The 16,773-nt window shown below is 54.1% G+C and overlaps 1 protein-coding gene across 1 annotated transcript in view; it reads left to right on the top strand.

Annotated features, from left to right (window-relative positions):
* Positions 1 to 86: 86 nt before the first annotated feature.
* The window catches only part of LOC310966301 (piezo-type mechanosensitive ion channel component 2-like), a gene marked incomplete at its 5' end in the record, with an annotated part of 23,867 nt that continues 7,180 nt past the window's right edge, over positions 87 to 16,773 (top strand). Inside the window, 15 exon segments of the mRNA XM_083940881.1 lie at positions 87 to 158; positions 717 to 883; positions 3,702 to 3,980; positions 4,037 to 4,170; positions 4,240 to 4,334; positions 4,337 to 4,475; positions 5,108 to 5,209; positions 6,541 to 6,697; positions 6,770 to 6,952; positions 7,578 to 7,758; positions 8,169 to 8,268; positions 9,473 to 9,620; positions 10,850 to 10,937; positions 12,837 to 12,963; positions 14,894 to 15,052. Coding sequence (XP_083797007.1) covers positions 87 to 158; positions 717 to 883; positions 3,702 to 3,980; positions 4,037 to 4,170; positions 4,240 to 4,334; positions 4,337 to 4,475; positions 5,108 to 5,209; positions 6,541 to 6,697; positions 6,770 to 6,952; positions 7,578 to 7,758; positions 8,169 to 8,268; positions 9,473 to 9,620; positions 10,850 to 10,937; positions 12,837 to 12,963; positions 14,894 to 15,052 — 2,131 coding nt within the window.

Below are 16,773 nucleotides of genomic sequence, written 5' to 3'. Positions count from 1 at the left end.
AAGAGGAGGAGGAGGAGGAGAGGAGGAGGAGGTGTAGAGTGGTGAGTCGTCTGCGTGTGGCTGTAACTTCTCTGCGTCTCCTGCAGCCGGAGTCATGGAAGTGACGGAGGAGACGGAGGAGGACGAGGACAAGAGGAGGAGGAGGAACCAGGTAGGAGGTCTGTTCAGACCTGACACCCTTTCAAAATAAGAGTTCTGGGTCCAAACAGAACCAGGGTCCGAACACACGGACAGGAAGTCTTATTCTGAAAGGGTGTCAGGTCACCACTGAACACGAGGACAGGAAGTCTTATTCTGAAAGGGTGTCACTTCACGACTGAACACACGGACAGGAAGTCTTATTCTGAAAGGGTGTCAGGTCACCACTGAACACGAGGACAGGAAGTCTTATTCTGAAAGGGTGTCACTTCACGACTGAACACACGGACAGAAGTCTTATTCTGAAAGGGTGTCACCACTGAACACGAGGACAGGAAGTCTTATTCTGAAAGGGTGTCAGGTCACCACTGAACACACGGACAGGAAGTCTTATTCTGAAAGGGTGTCAGGTCACCACTGAACACACGGACAGGAAGTCTTATTCTGAAAGGGTGTCAGGTCATCACTGAACACACGGACAGGAAGTCTTATTCTGAAAGGGTGTTAGATCAACAGGATGTACAGAAGCCCGGCTCTGCACGGGTCACGTGACCTTGTCGTCCGTGTGGCGTGTTCAGACACGGCGCTGCGTCGCTTCTCCAACACGCTGCGGTTCTGCTGGGTCCTGCTGTCGGCCCTGCTGGACTCTCTGACTGCCTGGCTCAACGGTCTGTGTCAGGAGCACGTCGACATCTCCACCGTGCTCCGCATCGAGCGCTGCATGCTGACGCAGCAGGCCAAGCAGGTACGGCGCCGGACTACAGACCAGGACTACAGACCAGGACTACAGACCAGGACTACAGACCAGGACTACAGACCAGCACTACAGACCAGGACTACAGACCAGGACTACAGACCAGGACTACAGACCAGGACCACAGACCAGGGACTACAGACCAGGACCACAGACCAGGACTACAGACCAGGACTACAGACCAGCACTACAGACCAGCACTACAGACCAGGACTACAGACCAGGACTACAGACCAGGACTACAGACCAGGACTACAGACCAGCACTACAGACCAGGACTACAGACAGGACTACAGACCAGGACTACAGACCAGGACTACAGACCAGGACTACAAAGATGGAGGACTACAGACCAGGACCACAGACCAGGACTACAGACCAGGACTACAGACCAGAGCACACAGACCAGCACTACAGACCAGGCACTACAGACCAGGACTACAGACCAGGCACTACAGACAGGACTACAGACCAGGACTACAGACCAGGCACTACAGACCAGGACCACAGACCAGGACTACAGACCAGGACTACAGACCAGGACAACAGACCAGGACTACAGACCAGGACCTACAGACCAGGACTACAGACCAGGACTACAGACCAGGACACAGACAGGACTACAGACCAGGACACAGACCAGGACTACAGACAGGACCAGACCAGACTACAGACCAGGACCACAGACCAGGACTACAGACCAGGACTCGACAGACTACAGACCAGGACTACAGACCAGGACTACAGACCAGGACCACAGACCAGGACTACAGACCAGGACTACAGACCAGGACCACAGACCAGGACTACAGACCAGACTACAGACCAGGACCACAGACCAGGACACAGACCAGACACAGACCAGGACTACAGACCAGGACCACAGACCAGGACTACAGACCAGGACTACAGACCAGGACTACAGGAACAGACCAGGACTACAGACCAGGACTACAGACCAGGACTACAGACCAGGACTACAGACCAGGACTACAGACCAGACTACAGACCAGGACTACAGACCAGGACTACAGACCAGGACTACAGACCAGGACTACAGACCAGGACTACAGACCAGGACCACAGACCAGACTAACAAGAAGAGGACCAGACTCAGAGAGCAGACCAGACTAGACCAGGACTACAAAGATGGAGGACTACAGACCAGGACTACAGACCAGGACTACAGACCAGGACTACAAAGATGGAGGACTACAACCAGGACCAAGACCAGACGGACTACAGACCAGGACCACAGACCAGCACTACAGACCCACACAACAGACTACAGACCAGCACTACAGACCAGGACTACAGACCAGGACTACAGACCAGACCACAGACCAGACTACAGACTACAAAGATGGAGGACTACAGACCAGGACTACAGACCAGGACTACAGACCAGGACTACAGACCAGTACTACAGACCAGGACTACAGACCAGGACTACAGACCAGGACCACAGACCAGGACTACAGACCAGGACTACAGACCAGGACTACAAAGATGGAGGACTACAGACCAGGACTACAGACCAGGACTACAGACCAGGACTACAAAGATGGAGGACTACAGACCAGGACCACAGACCAGGACCACAGACCAGGACTACAGACCAGGACTACAAAGATGGAGGACTACAGACCAGGACTACAGACCAGGACTACAGACCAGGACTACAAGATGGAGGACTACAGACCAGGACCACAGACCAGGACTACAGACCAGGACCACAGACCAGCACTACAGACCAGCACTACAGACCAGGACTACAGACCAGCACTACAGACCAGGACCACAGACCAGGACTACAGACCAGCACTACAGACCAGGACCACAGACCAGGACTACAGACCAGGACCACAGACCAGGACTACAGACCAGGACTACAGACCAGGACCACAGACCAGGACTACAGACCAGCACTACAGACCAGGACTACAGACAGGACTACAAAGATGGAGGACTACAGACCAGGACTACAGACCAGGACTACAGACCAGGACTACAAAGATGGAGGACCTACAGACCAGGACCACAGACCAGGACTACAGACCAGGACCACAGACCAGCACTACAGACCAGCACTACAGACCAGGACTACAGACCAGGACTACAGACCAGGACCACAGACCAGCACTACAGACCAGGACTACAGACCAGCACTACAGACCAGGACTACAGACCAGCACTACAGACCAGGACTACAGACCAGGACCACAGACCAGGACTACAAAGATGGAGGACTACAGACCAGCACTACAGACCAGGACCACAGACCAGCACTACAGACCAGCACTACAGACCAGGACCACAGACCAGGACTACAGACCAGGACCACAGACCAGGACTACAGACCAGGACTACAGACCAGGACCACAGACCAGGACCACAGACCAGACTACAAAGATGGAGGACTACAGACCAGCACTACAGACCAGGACTACAGACCAGGACTACAAAGATGGAGGACTACAGACCAGGACACAGACCAGGACTACAGACCAGGACTACAGACCAGGACCACAGACCAGGACTACAAAGATGGAGGACTACAGACCAGGACTACAGACCAGGACCACAGACCAGGACCACAGACCAGGACTATAGACCAGGACTACAGACCAGCACTACAGACCAGGACTACAGACCAGGACTACAAAGATGGAGGACTACAGACCAGGACTACAGACCAGGACCACAGACCAGGACAACAGACAGAGGAAGAACTACAAAGATGGAGGACCACAGACCAGGACTACAAAGATGGAGGGGTCACGTGTTCATGTGTGCTTTGTTCCTTCAGGGTCACGTTCCCACCAGGGAGGCGATCCAGGTCTACTACCAGGAACAGATGCTGAGGACCTCCAGAGAGTCCGGCCTGGACTACGACTCCCATGAGCCGAGGGGCAGAGCTCAGCAGGACCAGGAGGAGAGGATCCACATGGACCAGAACCAGGACCAAGAGGAGAGGATCCACATGGACCAGAACCAGGACCAGGAGGAGAGGATCCACATGGACCAGAACCAGGACCGGGAGGAGAGTATCCAGGTGAACCAGAACCAGAACCAGGTGGTCCAGAAGGTGACCCGGTTAGGGGTGAACAGTGCCCAGGATGCCTGGTGACTAAAACCGGCCAGAGCCGGCGCCCCAAACTGTCCCGGATGGACCGAGTCCAGTCCTGGTCCTGGTCCTCGGAGGAGGAGGAGGACCGGATGAGTCGGACTCTCAGGTCGGTCCTCGTGAAGCTGCAGCAGATTTTTTCTCCTCGTCTGTGATTTAATTATTGTGTCCGTCTGAAACAGCTCTGAGGAATCGAACCGGCAACTTCCTGTTGAGGCAGGACGCCTCTGACCGGCGCCTCCTCGCCCGCCTCCCTCCTCCTCCCTCCCTCCTACAGCCTCGCTCTGGGCCTGGACCTGCAGCCGGAGGGGAGGCGGGGGAGGGACCAGGGAGGCGGCTGCTGCTGGATCAGACTCCGGGGGAGAGGAACGACTTCCTGTCCGACTCCGCCTCCACTTCCTGTCCGCTGGCGTCTCACGCTCAGGAGCTGACGGCCAGCGAGCTGCTGAGGAACAGGTGAGCGACGCGACTTTAACGGAACGTTAAAAGTTCTTCCTCCGTCTTTCTAACCGCCGTGACGTCGCTCTGTGGTCGCCTAGGAAACGTAGACGTCACACTCAAAGCTTCGCTCTCATTGGTCGAGCTTTTGAAAGGTCAAAGTTCAACTGATTTGAACTTTGAGAGGAAATCTGAGCGGAGCACGCCGCTACATTGATGCTAACGCCGCTACATTGATGGTAACGCCGCTACATTGATGCTAACGCCGCTACATTGGTGCTGACGTCGCTACATTGGTGCTAACGCCACTACATTGGTGCTAACGCCGCTACATTGATGCTAACGCCGCTACATTGGTGCTAATGTCGCTACATTGGTGCTAACGCCTCTACATTGGTGCTAATGCTAACCAGCATGATTAGATAAACAACACGGTTACATTAGCAAGCTAATCGTCTCAAGCTAGCATAAGAAAGCACATCACTGTTACCAGAGGAGTGAAGCACGGTGCAGTTAGCAAGCTAGCTAACTAGCTAACCAGCTAACTAGTCCTCTAAGCGAAAGTGGGCGGGGCTGGAAAAGACACCTGCTGCGTTACTCGCTGAGTCAAAAGTGATCGACAGCAACTTTTTACGATCTTTATGTTTCAGGACTTTCTACGACGAGGAGCTGGAGGCATCCGACCGTTTCTATAGCAACCAACACCAGCTGCTGCAGCTGTGCTACGCCCTCTACAACATCCTGGCCGCCAGGTAAACACTCGCTACACCACAGGTAACAGTCACAGGTAACAGCACAGGTAACATCACAGGTAACACCACAGGTAAACACTCGCTACAGGTAACACCACAGGTAACAGCACAGGTTCACAGGTAACACTCACAGGTAACAGCACAGGTAACAGCACAGGTAACAGCACAGGTAACAGCACAGGTAACACTCACAGGTAACAGCACAGGTAACACCACAGGTAACACCACAGGTAACACTCACCACAGGTAACACCACAGGTAACAGCACAGGTAACAGCACAGGTAACAGCACAGGTAACACTCACCATAGGTAACAGCACAGGTAACAGCACAGGTAACAGCACAGGTAACAGCACAGGTAACAGCACAGGTGACAGCACAGGTAACACCACAGGTAACACCACAGGTAACAGCACAGGTAACAGTCACAGCTAACACCACAGGTAACAGCACAGGTAACAGCACAGGTAACAGCACAGGTAACAGTCACAGGTAACAGTCACAGCTAACACCACAGGTAACAGCACAGGTAACAGCACAGGTAACAGCACAGGTAACAGCACAGGTAACAGCACAGCTAACACCACAGGTAACAGCACAGCTAACAGCACAGGTAACAGCACAGCTAACAGCACAGGTAACAGCACAGGTGACAGCACAGGTAAACACTGACCACAGGTAACAGCACAGGTAACAGCACAGGTAACAGCACAGGTAACAGCAGAGGTAAACACTGACCACAGGTAACAGCACAGGTAACAGCACAGGTAACAGCACAGGTAACAGCAGAGGTAAACACTGACCACAGGTAACAGCACAGGTAACAGCAGAGGTAACAGCACAGGTAACAGCACAGGTAACAGCACAGGTAAACACTGACCACAGGTAACAGCACAGGTAACAGCAGAGGTAACAGCACAGGTAACAGCACAGGTAACAGCACAGGTAACAGCACAGGTAACAGTCACAGGTAACACCACAGGTAACACTACAGGTAACAGCACAGCTAACAGCACAGCTAACACTCACAGGTAACACCACAGGTAACACTACAGGTAACAGCACAGCTAACAGCACAGCTAACACTCACAGGTAACACCACAGGTAACACTACAGGTAACAGCACAGGTAACAGCACAGGTAACAGTCACAGGTAACACTCACAGGTAACAGTCACAGGTGACAGCACAGGTAACACCACAGGTAACACCACAGGTAACACCACAGGTAACACTCACAGGTAACAGCACAGGTAACACTCACAGGTAACAGCACAGGTAACACCACAGGTAACAGCACAGGTAACCCTCACACACACCTGTGCTCCTCAGGTCGGAGACGGTGTGTTACCTGGTGATCGTGTGGAACCACCTGGTGTCGGCCAGCTGCCTGACGCTGGTGCTGCCCGTGCTGGTGTTCCTGTGGGCGACGCTGTCCGTGCCCCGGCCCAGTAAGACCTTCTGGATGACGGCCATCATCTACACGGAGGTGCGCCCCGCTCCAGTACACCTCAGCCCCCGGGTCCGAGGCGCTTACACCAGTCTGCGTCTGCGTCCTCAGGTCACCATCGTCATCAAGTACTTCTTCCAGTTCGGCTTCTTCCCCTTCAACCAGAAGCTGGAGGTGGACCGCTCCAAGCCCTTCCACCCCCCCAACATCCTGGGGGTGGAGAAGAAGGAGGGCTACGTGCTGTACGACCTGCTGCAGCTGCTCGCGCTCTTCTACCACCGCGCCACCCTCAAGGTAAGACCGCCTCAGGGTCCTGCTGAGCCCGCCTCAGGGTCAGACCTCCTCAGGGTCCTGCTGAGCCCGCCTCAGGGTCAGACCTCTGAAGGGTCCTGCTGAGCCCGCCTCAAGGTCAGACCTCTGAAGGGTCCTGCTGAGCCCGCCTCAGGGTCAGACCTCCTCAGGGTCCTGCTGAGCCCGCCTCAGGGTCAGACCTCCTCAGGGTCCTGCTGAGCCCGCCTCAGGGTCAGACCTCCTCAGGGTCAGACCTCTGAAGGGTCCTGCTGAGCCCGCCTCAGGGTCAGACCTCTGAAGGGTCCTGCTGAGCCGCCTCAGGGTCAGACCTCTGAAGGGTCCTGCTGAGCCCGCCTCAGGGTCAGACCTCTGAAGGGTCCTGCTGAGCCCGCCTCAGGGTCGGACCTCTGAAGGGTCCTGCTGAGCCCGCCTCAGGGTCAGACCTCTGAAGGGTCCTGCTGAGCCCGCCTCAGGGTCAGACCTCCTCAGGGTCCTGCTGAGCCCGCCTCAGGGTCAGACCCCTGAAGGGTCCTGCTGAGCCCGCCTCAGGGTCAGACCTCTGAAGGGTCCTGCTGAGCCCGCCTCAGGGTCAGACCTCTGAAGGGTCCTCCCTCTACCTTCTCCGCAGTGCCATGGACTTTGGGACCAGACCGTTACCAAGGAGACAGATTCTCCCTGTCACCATAGCAACCAGGCCGACTCCGCCCACAGAGCGACCTCCATGGACGGGTCCGCCCCCCCCGACACGCTGCGGTGGCGAGGCAGGAGACGCACGCGCTCCAGCTGCACCCAGCCGCGCTCTCCTGCAGGTGAGACGCCAGGTTAGTGTTTATGTTTACCATGATGTTGTTGTTGTTGTGTTGTTGTTTACCTGGTTGTTGTTGTTGTTGTTTACCTGGTTGTTGTCGTGTGTTGTTGTTGTTGTTGTGGTTTACCTTGTTGTTGTTGTTGTTGTTGTTGTTTACCTTGTTGTTGTTGTCGTTGTGTTGTTGTTGTTTACCTTGTTGTTGTTGTTGTTTACCTGGTTGTTGTTGTTGTTGTTTACCTTGTTGTTGTTGTTGTTGTTGTTGTTGTTTACCTGGTTGTTGTTGTTGTTGTTGTTGTTGTTTACCTGGTTGTTGTTGTTGTTGTTGTTTACCTGGTTGTTGTTGTTGTTGTTGTTGTTTACCTGGTTGTTGTTGTTGTTGTTTACCTGGTCGTCGTGGTCGTGCGTCTCCAGGCAGTGAGGGCTCCGGCGCTCAGCAGCCCGGCAGGTTCCATCTGCTGCTCGAGAAACTCAGAGAACTTTCCATCAGAGCCAAGAAGTTCTCCGTTAGCAGGTGCGCTAACACTCAAGCTAACCCACACTCAAGCTAACCGACACTCAAGCTAACCGACACTCGAGCTAACCCACACTCGAGCTAACCGACACTCGAGCTAACCGACACTCGAGCTAACCGGCACTCGAGCTAACCGACACTAAAGCTAACCCACACTCGAGCTAACCGACAATAAAGCTAACCCACACTCGAGCTAACCGACACTCAAGCTAACCGACACTCGAGCTAACCCACACTCGAGCTAACCGGCACTCGAGCTAACCGACACTCGAGCTAACCGACACTAAAGCTAACCGACACTCGAGCTAACCGACAATAAAGCTAACCCACACTCGAGCTAACCGACAATAAAGCTAACCCACACTCGAGCTAACCGACAATAAAGCTAACCCACACTCGAGCTAACCGACACTAAAGCTAACCCACACTCGAGCTAACCGACAATAAAGCTAACCCACACTCGAGCTAACCGACAATAAAGCTAACCGACACTCGAGCTAACCGACAATAAAGCTAACCCACACTCGAGCTAACCGACAATAAAGCTAACCCACACTCGAGCTAACCGACACTAAAGCTAACCCACACTCGAGCTAACCGACACTAAAGCTAACCGACACTCGAGCTAACCGACAATAAAGCTAACCCACACTCGAGCTAACCGACAATAAAGCTAACCCACACTCGAGCTAACCGACAATAAAGCTAACCCACACTCGAGCTAACCGACAATAAAGCTAACCCACACTCGAGCTAACCGACAATAAAGCTAACCCACACTCGAGCTAACCGACAATAAAGCTAACCCACACTCGAGCTAACCGACACTAAAGCTAACCCACACTCAAGCTAACCCACACTCAAGCTAACCCACACTCAAGCTAACCCACACTCGAGCTAACCGTGGTTTGAAACTGTTTTGTGCTGACATCAATAAAATTGGATGACCCTCTCCCTCCCCCCCTCCCCCTCTCCCCCCCTCCCCCTCTCTCCCTCCCCCTCTCTCCTCCCCCTCTCTCTCCCCCCTCCCTCTCTCCCCCCCTCTCTCCTCCCCCCTCTCCTCTCCCCCCCCCCTCTCCCTCCCCCTCTCTCCCCCCCTCTCTCTCTCCCCCCGTCCCTCTCTCCCCCCCCTCTCTCCCTCCCCCTTTCTCTCCCCCCTCCCCCCCCCCCTCTCTCTCCCCCCTCTCCCCCCCCCCCCCCCCAGGTCCCTGTCTCTGTCCCGCCCCGTCCTCCTCTTCTTCCGGGCTCTCGTCCAACCAGAGTACAGCGCCGTCACCGACGTCTACGTGCTCATGTTCCTCGCCGACACCGTCGACTTCATCGTCATCGTGTTCGGCTTCTGGGCCTTCGGAGTAAACGCCCCTCATCCCTTCATCCTTTCATCCTTTCATCCTTTCATCCTTTCATCATCCTTTCATCCTTTCATCGTCATCGTGTTCGGCTTCTGGGCCTTCGGAGTAAACGCCCTTCATCCCTTCATCCCTTCATCCTTTCATCATCCCTTCATCCCTTCATCCCTTCATCCTTTCATCCCTCCATCATCCCTTCATCCTTTCATCCTTTCATCCTTTCATCATCCTTTCATCCTTTCATCATCCTTTCATCCTTTCATCCCTTCATCCTTTCATCATCCTTTCATCCTTTCATCATCCCTTCATCCTTTCATCATCCTTTCATCCTTTCACCCTCTCTCTCTCTCTTTATTCTCTCCATCCTCAGAAACACTCTGCAGCCGCTGACATCACTTCCTCTCTCTCTCTCTTTATTCTCTCCATCCTCAGAAACACTCTGCAGCCGCTGACATCACTTCCTCTCTCTCTCTCTTTATTCTCTCCATCCTCAGAAACACTCTGCAGCCGCTGACATCACTTCCTCTCTCTCTCTTTATTCTCTCCATCCTCAGAAACACTCTGCAGCCGCTGACATCACTTCCTCTCTCTCTCTCTTTATTCTCTCCATCCTCAGAAACACTCTGCAGCCGCTGACATCACTTCCTCTCTCTCTCTCTTTATTCTCTCCATCCTCAGAAACACTCTGCAGCCGCTGACATCACTTCCTCTCTCTCTCTTTATTCTCTCCATCCTCAGAAACACTCTGCAGCCGCTGACATCACTTCCTCTCTCTCTCTCTCTTTATTCTCTCCATCCTCAGAAACACTCTGCAGCCGCTGACATCACTTCCTCTCTCTCTCTTTATTCTCTCCATCCTCAGAAACACTCTGCAGCCGCTGACATCACTTCCTCTCTCTCTCTTTATTCTCTCCATCCTCAGAAACACTCTGCAGCCGCTGACATCACTTCCTCTCTCTCTCTCTCTTTATTCTCTCCATCCTCAGAAACACTCTGCAGCCGCTGACATCACTTCCTCTCTCTCTCTCTTTATTCTCTCCATCCTCAGAAACACTCTGCAGCCGCTGACATCACTTCCTCTCTCTCTCTCTTTATTCTCTCCATCCTCAGAAACACTCTGCAGCCGCTGACATCACTTCCTCTCTCTCTCTCTTTATTCTCTCCATCCTCAGAAACACTCTGCAGCCGCTGACATCACTTCCTCTCTCTCTCTTTATTCTCTCCATCCTCAGAAACACTCTGCAGCCGCTGACATCACTTCCTCTCTCTCTGAAGATCAAGTTCCTGAAGCTTTTCTGGTCATGGTGCTGATCCAGTTTGGTACGTCCACCTGTCTGTCTGCTCACCTGTCTGTCTGTCCACCTGTCTGTCTGCCTGTCTGTCTGTCTGTCCACCTGTCTGTCTGTCCACCTGTCTGTCTGTCCACCTGTCTGTCTGCCTGTCTGTCTGTCTGTCCACCTGTCTGTCTGTCCACCTGTCTGTCTGCTCACCTGTCTGTCTGCTCACCTGTCTGTCTGCTCACCTGTCTCTCTGTCCACCTGTCTGTCTGCTCACCTGTCTGTCTGCTCACCTGTCTGTCTGCTCACCTGTCTGTCTGTCCACCTGTCTGTCTGTCCACCTGTCTGTCTGCTCACCTGTCTGTCTGCTCACCTGTCTGTCTGCTCACCTGTCTCTCTGTCCACCTGTCTGTCTGCTCACCTGTCTGTCTGCTCACCTGTCTGTCTGCTCACCTGTCTGTCTGTCCACCTGTCTGTCTGTCCACCTGTCTGTCTGCTCACATGTCTCACTGTCCACCTGTCTGTCTGTCCACCTGTCTGTATGTGTACCTGTCTCACTGCCACCTGTCTGTCTGCCCTCAGGTACCATGGTGATAGACAGGGCCTTGTGTGTGTACCTGTCTCACTGCCACCTGTCTGTCTGCCCTCAGGTACCATGGTGATAGACAGGGCCTTGTGTGTGTACCTGTCTCACTGCCACCTGTCTGTCTGCCCTCAGGTACCATGGTGATAGACAGGGCCTTGTGTGTGTACCTGTCTCACTGCCACCTGTCTGTCTGCCCTCAGGTACCATGGTGATAGACAGGGCCTTGTGTGTGTACCTGTCTCACCTCCACCTGTCTGTCTGCCCTCAGGTACCATGGTGATAGACAGGGCCTTGTGTGTGTACCTGTCTCACCTCCACCTGTCTGTCTGCCCTCAGGTACCATGGTGATAGACAGGGCCTTGTGTGTGTACCTGTCTCACTGCCACCTGTCTGTCTGCCCTCAGGTACCATGGTGATAGACAGGGCCTTGTGTGTGTACCTGTCTCACTGCCACCTGTCTGTCTGCCCTCAGGTACCATGGTGATAGACAGGGCCTTGTGTGTGTACCTGTCTCACTGCCACCTGTCTGTCTGCCCTCAGGTACCATGGTGATAGACAGGGCCTTGTGTGTGTACCTGTCTCACCTCCACCTGTCTGTCTGCCCTCAGGTACCATGGTGATAGACAGGGCCTTGTGTGTGTACCTGTCTCACTGCCACCTGTCTGTCTGCCCTCAGGTACCATGGTGATAGACAGGGCCTTGTGTGTGTACCTGTCTCACCTCCACCTGTCTGTCTGCCCTCAGGTACCATGGTGATAGACAGGGCCTTGTGTGTGTACCTGTCTCACCTCCACCTGTCTGTCTGCCCTCAGGTACCATGGTGATAGACAGGGCCTTGTGTGTGTACCTGTCTCACTGCCACCTGTCTGTCTGCCCTCAGGTACCATGGTGATAGACAGGGCCTTGTGTGTGTACCTGTCTCACTGCCACCTGTCTGTCTGCCCTCAGGTACCATGGTGATAGACAGGGCCTTGTGTGTGTACCTGTCTCACTGCCACCTGTCTGTCTGCCCTCAGGTACCATGGTGATAGACAGGGCCTTGTGTGTGTACCTGTCTCACCTCCACCTGTCTGTCTGCCCTCAGGTACCATGGTGATAGACAGGGCCTTGTGTGTGTACCTGTCTCACCTCCACCTGTCTGTCTGCCCTCAGGTACCATGGTGATAGACAGGGCCTTGTGTGTGTACCTGTCTCACTGCCACCTGTCTGTCTGCCCTCAGGTACCATGGTGATAGACAGGGCCTTGTGTGTGTACCTGTCTCACCTCCACCTGTCTGTCTGCCCTCAGGTACCATGGTGATAGACAGGGCCTTGTGTGTGTACCTGTCTCACTGCCACCTGTCTGTCTGCCCTCAGGTACCATGGTGATAGACAGGGCCTTGTATTTGAGGAAGACGGTTTTGGGGAAGTTGGTTTTTCAGGTGTTTCTGGTTTTTGGGATCCACTTCTGGATGTTCTTCATCCTGCCGACCGTCACCGAGAGGTGAGGCCACGCCCCTTTACCTCATTAACATACGACCTCATTAACATAACTCTGCCCACGGTCACTGAGAGGTGAGGCCACGCCCCCGCTACCTCATTAACATAACGCTGCCCACAGTCACCGAGAGGTGAGGCCCCGCCCCCTTACCTCATTAACATAATACTACCCACGGTCACTGAGAGGTGAGGCCACGCCCCCTTTACCTCATTAACATAATAAACTACCTCATTAACATAATTAACCTCATTAACATAATAAACTACCTCATTAACATAACACTACCTCATTAACATAACTCTGCCCACGGTGACTGAGAGGCGAGGCCACGCCCCTTTACCTCATTAACATAACGCTGCCCACGGCGACTGAGAGGTGAGGCCACGCCCCTTTACCTCATTAACATAATCCTGCCCACGGTGGCTGAGAGGTGAGACCTCTCTGTGACATAATAACGCTGCCTCATCAACTTATGATGTTCAATATCAGCCCCAACAATAACTGTCTCTCTCTCACCTGTCTCTCTCCCACCTGTCTCTCTCTCTCTCCCACCTGTCTCTCTCCCACCTGTCTCTCTCTCTCTCCCACCTGTCTCTCTCCCACCTGTCTCTCTCTCTCTCCCACCCGTCTCTCTCCCACCTGTCTCTCTCTCTCTCCCACCTGTCTCTCTCCCACCTGTCTCTCTCTCTCCCACCCGTCTCTCTCTCTCTCCCACCCGTCTCTCTCTCCCACCTGTCTCTCTCTCCCACCCGTCTCTCTCTCTCTCCCACCCGTCTCTCTCTCCCACCTGTCTCTCTCTCCCACCCGTCTCTCTCTCTCACCTGTCTGTCTCTCTCTCTCTCACCTGTCTCTCTCTCTCTCACCTGTCTGTCTCCCACCTGTCTCTCTCTCTCTCACCTGTCTCTCTCTCTCCCCTGCCTGTCTCTCTCTCCCACCCGTCTCTCTCTCTCCCACCCGTCTCTCTCTCTCTCACCTGTCTCTCTCTCTCACCTGTCTCTCTCTCTCTCACCTGTCTCTCTCTCACCTGTCTGTCTCTCTCTCTCACCTGTCTCTCTCTCCCACCTGTCTCTCTCTCTCCCACCTGTCTCTCTCTCTCACCTGTCTCTCTCTCTCACCTGTCTCTCTCCCACCCGTCTCTCTCTCTCTCACCTGTCTGTCTCTCCCTGTCTCTCTCTCTCTCACCTGTCTCTCTCTCTCTCACCTGTCTCTCTCTCTCTCACCTGTCTCTCTCTCTCACCTGTCTCTCTCTCTCACCTGTCTCTCTCTCTCACCTGTCTCTCTCTCACCCGTCTCTCTCTCACCCGTCTCTCTCTCACCTGTCTCTCTCTCCCACCTGTCTCTCTCTCTCACCTGTCTCTCTCTCTCACCTGTCTCTCTCTCACCTGTCTCTCTCTCTCTCTCACCTGTCTCTCTCTCTCACCTGTCTCTCTCTCTCACCTGTCTCTCTCTCTCACCTGTCTCTCTCTCACCCGTCTCTCTCTCACCCGTCTCTCTCTCACCTGTCTCTCTCTCCCACCTGTCTCTCTCTCTCACCTGTCTCTCTCTCTCACCTGTCTCTCTCTCACCTGTCTCTCTCTCTCTCTCACCTGTCTCTCTCTCTCACCTGTCTCTCTCTCACCCGTCTCTCTCTCACCCGTCTCTCTCTCACCTGTCTCTCTCTCCCACCTGTCTCTCTCTCTCACCTGTCTCTCTCTCTCACCTGTCTCTCTCTCACCTGTCTCTCTCTCTCTCTCACCTGTCTCTCTCTCTCACCCGTCTCTCTCTCACCTGTCTCTCTCTCACCCGTCTCTCTCTCACCCGTCTCTCTCTCACCTGTCTCTCTCTCCCACCTGTCTCTCTCTCTCACCTGTCTCTCTCTCTCACCTGTCTCTCTCTCTCTCACCCGTCTCTCTCTCTCTCACCTGTCTCTCTCTCCCACCTGTCTCTCTCTCAGGCGGTTTAATCAGAACCTTGTGGCCCAGCTCTGGTACTTTGTGAAGTGCGTGTACTTCGGTCTGTCGGCGTATCAGATCCGCTCCGGGTACCCGACACGAGTCCTGGGCAACTTCCTGACCAAGAGCTACAACTACCTCAACCTCTTCCTGTTCCAGGGGTGAGCCCAGCCGTTAGCCTAGCTTAGCACAAAGACTGGGAACAGAGGGAAACTGTTAGCCTAGCTTAGCACACAGACTGGGAACAGAGGGAAACTGTTAGCCTAGCTTAGCACACAGACTGGGAACAGAGGGAAACTGTTAGCCTAGCTTAGCACACAGACTGGGAACAGAGAGAAACTGTTAGCCTAGCTTAGCACACACACTGGGAACAGAGAGAAACTGTTAGCCTAGCTTAGCACACAGACTGGGAAATGAGAGAAACTGTTAGCCTAGCTTAGCACAAAGTGTGTCTCTACCTGTCTCTCACCTGTCTGTCTCTCACCTGTCTGTCTCTCACCCGTCTGTCTCTCACCTGTCTCTCTCTCACCTGCCTGTCTGTCTCTCACCTGTCTGTCTCTCACCCGTCTGTCTCTCACCTGTCTCTCTCTCACCTGCCTGTCTGTCTCTCACCTGTCTGTCTCTCACCTGTCTGTCTCTCACCTGTCTGTCTCTCACCTGTCTGTCTGTCTCTCACCTGTCTGCCTCTCACCTGTCTGTCTCTTACCTGTCTGTCTCTCACCTGTCTGTCTCTCACCTGTCTGTCTATCACCTGTCTGTCTCTCACCTGTCTGTCTCTCACCTGCCTGTCTGTCTCTCACCTGTCTCTCTCTCACCTGTCTGTCTCTCACCTGTCTGTCTCTCACCTGCCTGTCTGTCTCTCACCTGTCTGTCTCTCACCTGTCTCTCTCTCACCTGTCTGTCTCTCACCTGTCTGCCTCTCACCTGTCTGCCTCTCACCTGTCTGTCTCTCACCTGTCTCTCTCTCACCTGTCCGTCTCTCACCTGTCTGTCTCTCACCTGTCTGTCTCTCACCTGTCTGTCTATCACCTGTCTGTCTCTCATATGTCTGTCTCTCACCTGTCTGTCTCTCACCTGTCTGTCTCTCACCTGTCTGTCTATCACCTGTCTGTCTCTCACCTGTCTGTCTCTCACCTGCCTGTCTGTCTCTCACCTGTCTGTCTGTCTCTCACCTGTCTCTCTCTCACCTGTCTGTCTCTCACCTGTCTGTCTCTCACCTGCCTGTCTGTCTCTCACCTGCCTGTCTGTCTCTCACCTGTCTCTCTCTCACCTGTCTGCCTCTCACCTGTCTGTCTCTCACCTGTCTGTCTCTCACCTGTCTGTCTCTCACCTGTCTGTGTCTCACCTGTCTGTCTCTCTCTCACCTGTCCGTCTCTCACCTGTCTGTCTCTCACCTGTCTCCCTCTCACCTGTCTGTCTCTCACCTGTCTGTCTCTCACCTGTCTCCATCTCACCTGTCTCTCTCTCACCTGTCCGTCTCTCACCTGTCCCCCTCTCACCTGTCTGTCTCTCACCTGTCTGCCTCTCACCTGTCTGTCTCTCACCTGTCCGTCTCTCACCTGTCTCTCTCTCAACTGTCTGTCTCTCACCTGTCTGTCTCTCACCTGTCTGCCTCTCACCTGTCTGTCTCTCACCTGTCCGTCTCTCACCTGTCCGTCTCTCACCTGTCCGTCTCTCACCTGTCTCTCTCTCACCTGTCTGTCTCTCACCTGTCTGTCTCTCACCTGCCTGTCTGTCTCTCACCTGCCTGTCTGTCTCTCACCTGTCTCTCTCTCACCTGTCCGTCTCTCACCTGTCTCTCTCTCACCTGTCTCCCTCTCACCTGTCTGTCTATCCTGTCTGTCTCTCACCTGTCTGTCTCTCACCTGTCTCTCTCTCACCT

This window comes from Echiichthys vipera, assembly GCF_963691815.1.
Source record: "Echiichthys vipera genome assembly, contig: SCAFFOLD_84, whole genome shotgun sequence".
Taxonomy (NCBI): Eukaryota; Metazoa; Chordata; class Actinopteri; order Perciformes; family Trachinidae; genus Echiichthys; species Echiichthys vipera.
The sequence above is the reverse complement of the archived record's forward strand: the minus strand, read 5'-3'. Positions and strand labels throughout refer to the sequence as shown.